The sequence below is a fragment of the Rattus norvegicus genome, chromosome X (genome assembly GCF_021556685.1).
Source record: "Rattus norvegicus strain SHRSP/BbbUtx chromosome X, alternate assembly SHRSP_T2T, whole genome shotgun sequence".
Lineage (NCBI taxonomy): Eukaryota > Metazoa > Chordata > Mammalia > Rodentia > Muridae > Rattus > Rattus norvegicus.
Window position 1 is genome coordinate 107,939,831 of NC_141554.1, and position 12,419 is coordinate 107,952,249.

The 12,419-nt window shown below is 40.9% G+C and overlaps 1 protein-coding gene across 5 annotated transcripts; it reads left to right on the top strand.

Moving 5' to 3' along the window:
* The first annotated feature begins 4,697 nt into the window (after window positions 1-4,697).
* Window positions 4,698-6,228, top strand: Bex3 (brain expressed X-linked 3). Of its 5 annotated transcripts, none has more exons than NM_001398797.1 (3): window positions 4,699-4,772; window positions 5,128-5,206; window positions 5,559-6,228. In NM_001398797.1, exon 3 carries the CDS (start codon window positions 5,587-5,589, stop codon window positions 5,977-5,979), a length of 393 nt encoding a protein of 130 aa, NP_001385726.1. In that variant the 5' UTR covers window positions 4,699-4,772; window positions 5,128-5,206; window positions 5,559-5,586; the 3' UTR covers window positions 5,980-6,228. The 5 variants fall into 5 exon arrangements, with proteins under 5 accessions (XP_087455103.1, NP_001385726.1, NP_445853.1 ...); NM_053401.3 differs by having other exon boundaries at window positions 5,605-6,228; XM_087598977.1 differs by lacking the exon at window positions 5,128-5,206 and having other exon boundaries at window positions 4,698-4,782; window positions 5,567-6,228.
* Window positions 6,229-12,419: the final 6,191 nt, after the last annotated feature.

Sequence of the window (12,419 nt, forward strand, 5' to 3'; positions counted from 1 at the left end):
ATCTTGCCATCAACGTTATAATGGTCAATAGTTATGGGAGAGCTGAGGGAAGCAGGCTTTCCTATATTCTTGACACCTAGTTTGTGTGTAATAGGTGCTTCAATGATGATGGAAAGAATGAGTGTAGCAATTCTTCTTCACAAGAAGAGTGTAGCAATGAAGCATCAGGAGACACATCTAAACAAGAACAGGGATACCTATGCTTACAGAGCCAGCCAGTATTTAGAGCATAACATTCAACCAGGAGAACATAACAAGCAGACAAAGAAGGTCTGGGGATGTATCTCAAAGGTAAGAAGAGCTCTAGATGGATAGCCTGGATTCAATCTCCACTTGTGAAAAAAGCAAAACAAAACGAAACACTGGATTTTCAGCAATTCCTCTTGTTGGTCATTATACTGATAGATCCGAAATTTGATTAAAGGATCTTAACAAGTGCAGATGAAATCATGAAACAAACAAAAGACGGTTAGTCAATAATATGCATTTGCCATGGCTTTCCCAGTGAATACGGTTTTAACTATATATTAATACTACTCTTCCACTTTCAGCTGACTATAGTTTTTAAAATAGGTTCAGTCAGTTAAATATTTAGCTCTTTTTGTCTTGAGGAACCAATCACATATTAGATTTGGAGTCCTTCTTGTCCCTTTAGGACAGTTAGAACAGAGGCTCCTGGGTATGAGATGTGTGGGACAGAGGTGTTCTATTGCCTAACTGTCCTCCCTTGCCTGTGTTTGTGTGTTTGTTTAGTGGTGTAAACACTTGCAGAAGAGAGATAAAAAGACAAGTCTTAGTTCTGGAGATGTAGTTCCGTGACAGAGTGCTTACCAAGCTTGTTTAAGGTACGAAGTTCAACCTTCACCACTCAGGAAAACAAAACAAAAGTGTACTTCTTCACCCAAATATCTAGGGTTACTACCATGTAATTAATCTCCCATGTAATTGCTACTCCCATGCAATTAATCACCACTGAAGCTTGATTGTTACAGATTCCAATGACAAGGGCTCCAACCTGAGTAGCTTTCTTAGGTTTTGCTGGTCATCTCTGAAGACTGGGCAGCATCTTGCATGTAACTTTTATACTGACATTACTATAATGTATAGGACCTTTTGTCCTATTTTGTAAGTCTGAATCTCAAACTTTTGTCTCCTCAACTTCAACTTTGGACCCTGCCATGGAGGGATTTGTTTTTCTTATCTCTTCAGAATTGGCAACTTTGGCCAAAAACAATTCCCCTTTCTATACGTTTTCATATCCATTATTTCCAAAAAAAAAAAAAAAAAAAGAAAGAAATCGAATAGCAATTTCATAATGGTTTCACCTGACTTTAAAACATAACTTTATTATAACCAATCTCCTATATAAAATTTGAGTTGAAAGGATATACATATCTATATTTTTGTTCAAGAAAATTTGGTGGGTGCAAACAAAAGATTTATCCAACATGGGTCAAAAGGGTCACATTCAAGCATGCACCCACTGAAAGAAATAAAATTCCACTCGATAAACTTTATATTCAATAGCTAGACCACAGTGATTTCTCTACTTTCAAAAGATTCTTTTAATGTACTCCATTAAATATTTTCTACTTTGCACTATAGCTTCCAGAACAACACCATTCACGATAAACAATTATCTTAAGTACAGACGCATTCACTCAATGAATAATCACCTTACTTTGTGCAAAAAATACTGTAAACCACTAAGTATACAAAGTAGACATGTGGGTTTCAGAGTATAATATAGCAAAGGAAATCATCAGACACTGATACTCTTCAAAATAGTCTTAGAAACAAGTTAATGGTAGTAAAAATGAGTCAATTTTCATTGGCAATTTGCTAGGCTCTGTGGTGAATTCTTATCATGTGTAACCATATTCTTTTAAAATGTCCCTGGTTCACTATAGAAACACAAATAAATTGGTAAATAATTGATTCATAGTTACACATCATTCCTTTAGCAGGTAGAATCTGAACCCCGGATTCTCTGATACACCAGGTTAGGCTTCTATTTGGCATCCTTCCAGCCAATATTATTAACATAACCATCTGTATGATGTTAAATTAAATGAAATTTGGCCTAAAGATGACTCTATACTTGAACAATGACACAGGAAAGTGCATGGTAACTTAAGAAAAGGTTTAAAGGAACTTTGGAGTAGACTTTTCTAAGAGAAAAGTCAGTTTTAACAATTCACAGATTCCACTTCAGTCAGTAATTGGGGAGGAACTGCTCTAACCTTGTATTCTCCTTTGTGTTTTGCTGCTGTGATAAAGCACCATGGCTCAAAGCAACCTGGGGGAAGAAAGGTTTATTTGGCTCACAGGTTAAAACCCACCCCTATTCCCCACTGAGCTAAGCCAAGGAAGGAACAGAGGGTGAGACCTTGGAGGAATGTTGCTTTACTGGCTTGTTTTCCGTGTTTTTCTCACTCACTTTCTTATTTGACCCAGCCCAAGGGCAGCATTGTCCGCAGTTAATTGGGTTGGTCCTTGCACACTAATCATTAAATAAGAAAACTCCCCTAGGTTTGCCTATAGTACATGTTGATGGAGGCAATTGCTAAATTGAGGGCCCCTCTTCCCAGGCGGCTCTGGTTTATATCAAGTTGACAGAAAAACTAACCAGTGTACTATTTTTTTAAAGGCAAGCACTAAGCTATAATCAATCAAGCTGTCACCCAACTTCACTTCTGTTTTCTGTACATTTCCATATTCTGTCCAAAACATGTGGCCCGACCATATTGAAGAGCAGTGCCTTTGAATCTGTTCTGGCTTCATGGGCTTCCTAGTTTCTGAATCATCCTTTGTTTGAGTTGATCAATTTGTCTAAAACTTTCTTTTTTAACAAGGAAGAATTGTGAACTGTGAGACAGAATCCCCAAATCACCAGCATTATCTTAAAAGGCAATGACTGGCTAGAATTTTGCAATTTGAGAATTTGGAGCTGTATGTTAACATCTCCAAACTCATAATTTTATATGTGATGGATAGCTCCCAAACCATACACACCAAGCATGTGCACTTGAGCGACCTGCCTCATTTAGCAGGACACAATGCAGAACTTTGAGGCTCAGACTAGAAGCAACTTTGTTCTTATAATGAAGTTAGTAAATTATAAATTTTGGCAACTATGTTTCCCAAAGTCCCTCTTCTATCTGTGACATTTCTTTGTTTGTTTTGAAAGAAGCTGATTTCAACTCCAGGCCTGTCTGGGCTACGGAGTGAGACTTTGTTTCGAAGCAAACAAATACTTGCAAAAAAAAAAAAAAAAAAACAAAAAACAGTGATTTCAGCGTGGAAGAAACAGTTGCATTCCAATGAATTTTCATACCAAGTTTCATTGTTTCATCCATCCTTTGCTTATTTCTAATATTTTTCCAGGTACTCATATCGGAGTAGAAGGTTTACGGAGGAACTTCTAGATATTTTATATTTCTCAGCTCATTAAATATTTATAGGGCGGTCTGAAAGGTTTGGAGAGGAAAGCAAAGAATTAAAATGGCTCTTTTTCCTGAGGTCTATGAAATAAGAGATATATCATATAACACCAGGCCTTGGGTGGCAGAAGGAGGAGGCAGAGGTAGGGAAGATCACCCCAAGTTTGAGGCCTGTTAAATATAGCTAGCTCCAGTCCATTAGGGACTACATACTGAGAACCTGTCACGCACACCAAAAATTCATATAAAATGATGACTTCTCTCTGTAGAAACCATTCCAGACCTGTTTTAAAGCATTAGTTTGTATTCAGCAAGAGTCTTTTATTTTTAAATAAAAGATTGAAACAGACTAATACAATGTGTTTCAAAACTGACATGCAAAACTTAGAGAAGATATTTTCTGCTTGATGGCATAAGCAGCATTTTGTTTTCATTTTGCAGAATGAAGCATTTCTTTCAAAACTGAAAACTCACCAGCCTTGGTAGTGCAGGCCTTTAACCTTAGCTACAAGGGAAGCTGACATAGGAGGACTGAAATTCAACAACATAGACAGGCTTTTTTTTATGTTTAAGTAGTGTGTGTATTGGGGGGCAGGGGTTGAAGCGCTTTGTAAATACACCTCAGGAGATGAGAGCTTCTCCAGCAATTATTAAACTAGAGAATCAATCCCCAGCATTTCAGAAAGAAGTGGTCCTTATAATTTTGAATTTTCTAAAGCATGCTGATCGTGTGTGTACTCGCGCATGCATCCCTGCGCGGGGACGTGTACGTGTGTGTGTGTGTGTGTGTGTGTGTGTGTGTGTGTGTGTGTGTGTGCGCGCGCGCGCGCGCGCGTGTGTTTTAAGGAAATAAAGAGAAATATATACAGTCTATCCCACTCTCCACCTCCTGGTGTCTCATGGGGAGAAATCCTGGAGAAAACATTTGTATAAGGTGGAGAGGAATCTCAAAGAAGGCCAAAGCCAAGACCTGGCTATAGTGGGAGGGAGAGATGGAGGATGGTGCAGACTCTCCCTGGTAACAGGGAAGGGAGATGTCCAACCTCCTGACGGTGATGCCACTTGTGGTTCCTCAGATTGGTGCGGATCCGGATGAGTGACGGGTGGGGCCCGAGGTGAGCGCTGGCGGCGGGCGGCGGGGGCGGGGCCTCCTGTCGCACTGGCCTCCTGAGCTGGGGGAGCGAGCTTGGCAGTGACGCGAGGCCCTCACGTGACCCGGGGCTGCAGAGCGACGCAGCCTTGGGTGCAGTCGTCACTCGCGTCTGGCCACCAGCTCAGAGCTTGTCTGCGCGCGGCGGGCTGGCATCGGGCCCAAGGCGAGCGGGGCAGGTAAGGGGCCTGCACGCAGCGGCCCTGAAGGCGACAGCCAGGCGTCGGGCGGGCGCGCACCCCGGGACGGTGCAGCGGCTCGGCGGCTTTGTGCATCGCGGAGGGAACCCCGGCTGCGTCCGGGAAGGGGCGCCCCCGCTCAGGGGCGGGAACGGCGCGGGGGTCCCGGGAAAGGGGCGGCTGGACCTGCCGGCCTGCGGGCAGCGGAGAGCGCTAGCCAGGGAGAGCCGGGATGGGGCAGGGCTGCTGGAGATCGTGGGCGACCGCTGCGGGTAGGGGGATGGGCGGTGGGTCTGGGGAAGGGGGTGCGGTGCGGAGCCCGCGCCGAGTCCTTCCCATCCCACCCCGTCTGCAGGTCTGCTAGCCGGGAGTCGCGGAGGCGCGTCTCGCAGAGAGGATTGAGAGGAGGACTACGCGGCAAGGGATAGGCCCAGGTCCGTTCAGGGGCAGTGTGTGTTTTGTTGGGGGTAGGGGGAAGCCCCGTCTAGGACCCCAGTGAAAACCCCCACCTCACACTACTCTCCATCTCAGTCCTCCATTTTGGTGCCTCAAAGCTCAGGGAAAGGATCCTGGGAAATAAAAATGGTGGGCTTTGGGGGAGGGAGGGAAAAGAGAGCTGGGGGGTGGGAGGAGGGACTCGAAATGGAGGTTCCGTAGAGGTTGCCTGGAGACCCTAAGATGGGGAAAAATAATAATGAAAACCCTTGCAGTTAGTCTCTGAATTTTGCTGGTCACAGCACCAAGCATTCAGTTTTTTTCCTTGCCCTCTCTTACTTGTGTTCAAAGAATAACAACCCGAAAACAAAATCTCATCATGGCCAATATCCACCAGGAAAACGAAGAAATGGAGCAGCCCCTGCAGAATGGACAGGAAGACCGCCCCGTGGGAGGAGGTGAGGGCCACCAGCCTGCTGCAAACAACAACAACCACAACCATAACCACAACCACAACCACAACCACAACCACAATCATCACCGGAGAGGACAGGCCCGCCGACTTGCCCCTAACTTTCGATGGGCCATTCCCAACAGGCAGATGAATGATGGGTTGGGTGGAGATGGAGATGATATGGAAATGTTCATGGAGGAGATGAGAGAGATCCGGAGAAAGCTTAGGGAGCTGCAGTTGAGAAATTGTCTGCGTATTCTTATGGGGGAGCTCTCTAATCACCACGACCATCACGATGAATTCTGCCTTATGCCTTGACTTCGGTCATTTCCCCTGAGATTCATACTGTGATTCCCGCTGTATTCCTAGCCCTTGCATTTTCCTGACATGCCTTTAAATGACCCGTTTGTGGTGAGCCTTGTGTTATTTCCATGTGCCAGGCGGGGCTTGTGTTGCCAACTTATAATTGGAAATTGCCTTCCCACTCAGTGTGAGTTTCTGTCAACAGTACAGTGTTGCCCATTTGCATGGAAAAAATGTAAAGTCAATAAAGCAACTGAAAAGCAACCTGGGTAATCATTATTGTCTCCTTAAAGCATAAATACCTAGAGTAAAAAATGAGCTACAAAAACTCTGAAAGTGTTGGGGGGACACGTATAACTTTCCTTTTATTTGGGGCTTCATAAACTTTTGGGGTATAAGTTTATGAATCTAGTGCAGGTTTATAGAATTATTTGCTCAACAAACTTAAAGAGTAAATCCTCTTGGTGAAGATAGAATTTCTTAAAATTGTCCAATATGGTTTAGATTTTTAAGCCCCCAGCCGTCCCTAAATAGTTGGGGTAAACTGAGGAATATCTTCAGATCTTGTCCATTTTCCCAATTCCATACAGGAAAAGGAGGTGGGTTCCTCCATGTCATCTGTATGCTGCAATCCTTTTTCGGTTACAGGTATGCGATTTGGGTACACATTCCCTTCTGAATCTATACCTATAGGCCTTAGCACAGCTCAATTTGACTGAAGTATGTAGTGAGAGGTATGATAGGGTAGAAAAACGTCTATAGCTTGATATCCAGGTGAGTATAACCCCTGTGGTTCTTGGCTCTTAAGAAAATAGCCCTATCTGGCTATATTTTTTGTGTTACCATTCAAAGCATAGTGCAGGGGTGCACTGGGGCCCAGCACAATAGATAACAGATGCCTTACAGGGTTATGCACAGACCTGCATCACTGTAAACCTCCGGAACAAAAATAGGTTAACAGCTTCATTGTGTTTCACCCTTGCTAGATTTCCCAGAAGCAGCCTCTCAGCAAGCCTGCCCCCCACCCCATTTAATAGACTTCCTAGAAATAGTTTCACTGGGGGAACAGGCCTTGTTGGGCTGCAGCCAGTGCATCCCATCCACACTTGAAACATAAACTCCATTGTGAACTCTTAAGACTTACATATTTTGCATTTTGATTTTTAGGTAATGTGTATCCTCTAGACAATAACATTGTCTTTATTTTACTGTTGGTTAGGGCCTGGTGTAGTACAGAAATAGGAAATTGATTATTCCAATAGGCTAAGTACTGTTAGAAACCCTGTTTGATACTGTCCCTGACACCACAGCTGAAGGCTAGTAATCACTAAACTGAAAACTTTAAAGAAAGGCCCTGAAGAAAGTTTTTAATCCCATATGCAATAAGTTATAGACCTTATAATACGTTAGTGTTTAGGGGAGCAGAAGCTGTCTACCTGTACACATAAAGGAAATGTTAAAATTTAACATTTGGGTGCCTTTCTTAGCCTGTTGTGGACTGTTAGCAACCTATAAATCAGAAATTACTGTTTTTAATGGTTTCCCAGTTGATTTTTCATGTCTGAGTTTTGACAACATAGGCACAAAGAAACTGGCAGAAATCTCACCGTTTTACAAACATGACCTGAATTACTTGATTACACAATGAATATACAGTTCTAAAATGATTAAGTTTGAATATATTAAATGTTCAGCGTATGACTATAGTTAAGCTAATACTGTCTTTAATTTTTAAAATTGTTCAGTTAAGTTACTGAGTTACTATAAACAAATTTATGATACTGAAATTATACATTTTAATTATACATATAAAATTTCTGCATAGGTTCATGCCCTATTCATTTATTAAAATAATTTTGGTTATCCTGAAGCTCAGTGTTTGGCACAGTGCCTAATATAGCATATATTTACTAATAAAAGAAAGCATGTATTTATTAGGTGATTAAATAATTTTGCAGTTATTAATCTAAAATTATATTTAACAATCCAGAGTTTTGGTTCTGGTTGATTTATTTTTTTATACACAACAGAAACTTTTTGAAGAACATTTAAAACTTACTTTTAGAACTATACCATGAATGATCATTATGCATAATTAGATTGTGCAGAGAATTAAAGAGCAATATATGCAGCCACAATCTAGTCATCTAGAAATACCACTTGTAAGTTTTTGTGTTTGTCCTATACAGAGTCATAGTGGAGTCAGATGCAGAGCCTCATAGAAGAAATACTGCCTCTTTCTCACCTTAGAAGGTGGGTGTAGTGGCACTGGCCTGTAATCCTACCATTTAGGGATGGGGGTAGAAAGCTTTTTGAGTTCAAAGCTATCCTGGAGTATGTGAAACCACCCTCCAAGTTAGCTTTCATTTAGCCAAAGCTGGGGAGCAATTTTCAAGCCAGTACATTTCAGTTGGCAACTTCTTCAGCATAAAGTATACTTTTGTTTATTAGAACAAGATAGAACTACTAAGATTAAAATTTGTCCCAGTCACAGAAAAAAATCTGGATTTCATTAACGAGATTATCAAAATTCCATGTCTGTTCTGTCTCCTTTCCTAGTATCACTTGTTTAGAAAAAGCTGACTTTTAGATTTGTAGATAGTGGCCCTGGGTAAGTATTAAGCTCTGTTAAAAATCACCATCACTGTTCAACTGTGTCTTTTTTTGTGTGTGTAAAAAAAAAAAAAAACAGACATGGAGGATAAGGCAATGGGGCTCCTAACTGGCGGCTATTGGATTCTTTCCTCCTACCCTGCCTTCCTTGAGCAAAAGGACTTCAGCCAAAGAATCAGTCAAACTCCCTGTCTGTTAGCATCAGCCAGCTGAACACTTCAAAGAGGCCTTGAAAAAACTATGCAAAGATTGCAGCTGGTTCCCCCACCTCCTGGAAGCTCAGCCAGGGATGTCTGAAACTGTTTATATCAGACCTTTTGCTTTTAAAAACCTTAATGAACTCTAGACAATCGGGTAAAAGCCTGTAGGATAAGACAGGTCTGCCTAGAGATATTAAATTAAATTGTCATTCGTAGGGCTGCAGTAATAACTGCAGAAGAAGATAAAAATCAGCCAAGGGGAACATAGAGACTAGGAGGAAATTGGACTTGCAATGTTTATAAAAGAAATATAGCTTAGTTCTCAAGACTCCAAGTTTGTAATTTATCAGAAGCAATTAGATTAAAATCTACATCCTTTCCCCTTTCTATTCTAAGCAAAGAGAAGAAAAAGTGTAAAATGATATATGACAGATTGAGGATGAACCTAAAAAATGGTGAAAGTTATACTCTATAAGAAATCTGGTATTTTTTTTTTTAATATCACTGAAGGCAATGAATGTTCTATAGAAAAACAGTAACATTTAAGAAAGAAATGAATTAAGGCAATGAGAGTTCTGCTGATAAACAAGGTCATTTAATAAAGAAATAAAACCCTATCAATCAACCCACTAAGAGTCTCATACTCCTCAACTTCTACCTCTCTATGAAAGAATGCTTTGTTACTTTCCTGTGTTAAATGCCCTGACCAAAGCAACTTAAAAGAAAAGGGATTGATTTTAGTTCACATCCATCATGGTAGGGAAGGCATGGTGGAAGAAGCTTGGAGGAGGCAGCTGGCCACATTGAATCTGTAGTCAGGAAGCAGAGTGTGATAGATGCTGTTCTGTTCCTCTTGTCACATTTCATGCAGTACTTCAGTTGAGGAATGGTGCTACTCAATTTAATAGGAATCTTTTCACCTCAATTAGCCTAACTTAGATAAGCCATTACACAAGTACCAAGGAACTAACTTAATCAAAGATAAATCCTGACAGACATTCCCCAGGTTTGTCTCTGGTGACTCTCAATTCGGTCAAGTAGTAACCACCACAAAAGTATAAAAATCAAAATAAATAAATGAACAAACAAGCTACCTTTCTGACACTATGATAATTACATGAACAAATCAAATTTGAAATGAGGAGGGATTAATTTTGCCTCCTGTTCTCAGAGGTTTCAGCCATCCTCAGTTGGTTCTGTTTTATTGGGCCTGAGGTGAAGCAAGAGTATCAAGGTAAACGAATATGTGGCAAAGGCTGCTTACTTTCTCTGTCAGGATGCAGACAGAGACAGGAAGGGGCCAGCCACAAGTTCCATTTTACAAGATGTGTACTCTGCTGACCTGATTCTTGCAACCAGGCCCTACCTCTTAGCCTCTACCCGTTTCCAATAAGGCCACCATTATGGATTCATCAAGCTGAGTCACAGTAGAAAGACAGGGAAAATCCCAGGGCCATGAAAAAGGAAAAGGACGGACTTCCTTCCATCCTGGAATCCAATTAAAGTTTCCGGCCAGCAAAGAAGGAAGAAGTCCAGCACACTGCAATTAACAAGTCCTCGCCAGGTGCTCTTGGATTATACCTTCCCTTCCTGCCTTGAGCAAAAAGTCTTTCTCCCTTCCCAGCTGAGAATCCTGGAATTTTCTAGCAAACTCACCGAATAGTCCATTTACAAAACATCTTGCACAATACTAGAGGCTTCTGGTATTTCTTCATTAGATTGGAATTTTACCTAAGACATCTTCGTAGCCACCGTATCTCACTTACCAAAGGAGGGAGAAAAGATTTCTTAACTATCTTCTGAGAGGTAAACTGAGAGCCACAAAAAATAGAGTATATGACTAATGTTGGCAACGGATAGCTTATCCTTCCTTGTGGAGCCCACACACATATTTGGGTATATCTAATGATCTGCAACTCTGTCTTTGAGAAGCTCACATTCATGCTCTCAAATAAGCCTTAATTTCTTCTGAGAGCCTGACTCTCTCAACTGTTGTGCTTAAGTTACAGTAAAATAGCTTTAATACAAATCTCCAGCACTGCTTCATAAACTGACTAGTTCTGAAATTTCTTTCAGTGACAGAGCTATGAAATCCAGACTGAGGAGCTGGAGACTGACTGTTCTTCTAGAGGTCCTGAGTTCAAATCCCAGCAACCACATGGTGGCTCACAACCATCTGTAATGGGATCTGAGTGTATTCATATACATGAAATAAATAAATAAATAAATAAATAAATAAATAAATAAATAAATAAATAAATAAATATTTAAAAAAGAAAGAAAGAAAGAAATCCAGACTGAGCTGAGGTCCCTAATAGCATAGGGGAACTCTTAGTCTGCTGAGTGTGACAGTGACTGGGTGAGACTGTCTCCTCACTGCTAACGAAGAGATTAATCACTTGATTAGGTCAGAACCCTCAGAAATCTATCACTTCCCCCAAAACACATCAACTGTCAGCCAAGCCTTCAACACATTGCCCTTTAGGGACAGGGGTGGGCAATTCAAAACCGACTCATAGGTCCTGAGTTCAATTCCCAGGAACCACATGGTGGCTCACAACAATTTGTAAAGGGATCTGATGCCCTCTTCTGGTGTGTTTGAGGACAGCTACAGTGTACTCATACCTAAAATGAATAATTCTTAAGAAAAAACAACTCATAACAGATAGGCTGAAAAATCTATAGTCAATATAAGAAAGCATAATGTAAGTTTTGGGTATATAATAGCATAATTTGGGAAATGTCAGTAATGACATTAAAGATTTGCAAATCTCATAATATATTTTATCTTATTACCATGTGAAACATAGGGAACAACTGTTTAAAAATATCTTTAAAATGGACCTGTACATTGTGGATGTAGTTCAGTGGTAGAGCGCTTCTCTAGTATGTAAAAGACCTTCAGCTTACTCTTCATTTACCACGATAAGTAAGTAAGTAAGTAAGTACGTACGTAAGAGTTTTTGTGGCCTCCTTCCCAAAATTGAGAGATAAGCTGGACCACCAAAGAAGGATTAATGCATTTAAAAACATATTACCCCCTTGAATATATTTCCAGACTTGCAAAGATAATTAGAAGGCTTTAAAAGTTTAAGATTCAAGTCTAGGGCCATACCACTCCGAACACTCCCGATCTTGTTTGAACCCAGAAATGAAGTAGGGGCAGGCCTGGTTAGTACTTGGATGGGGTTCTGCCTGGGAATACTGGGTGTTATAGGAAAGAGACGGGGGGCAGGGGCGGGGGGAGGTCAAACAAAGTGTCAAACCAGATGCTGTATGCTTAAAAAAGAAAGGTCAAACAATACCATCTAAATAAGACTGAGTAAAAAGGAACTTACAAAGGTGACCCAGCACTATTTTGATTTTTACAATAGTGAAAATATGAACACATGTGTTCTTACAGGTAGAAACTAATGCTGTCTTACAGAACAATGTTGTATTTGACTATCCTGCCTTTTACACCCATTTTGCTGAGCAGTCAGGCATCAAAGTGGACCATTAGGACAGTAAAGCAAACTTAAAGTAACAATAAAGTATTATTTCATCAGGCCAAGGAAACGGTGAAAATGAATAGTGCTGGCATCACATTGCTGCCATTTCTCAGTGGAGTAGCAGCAGAAGTGGGTTACATGGCTTAGCACA

Excerpts from the sequence above, each read along its gene's own strand:
- Bex3 (XM_087598977.1), top strand. The coding sequence starts at position 5,587 with ATGGCCAATATCCACCAGGAAAACGAAGAAATGGAGCAGCCCCTGCAG.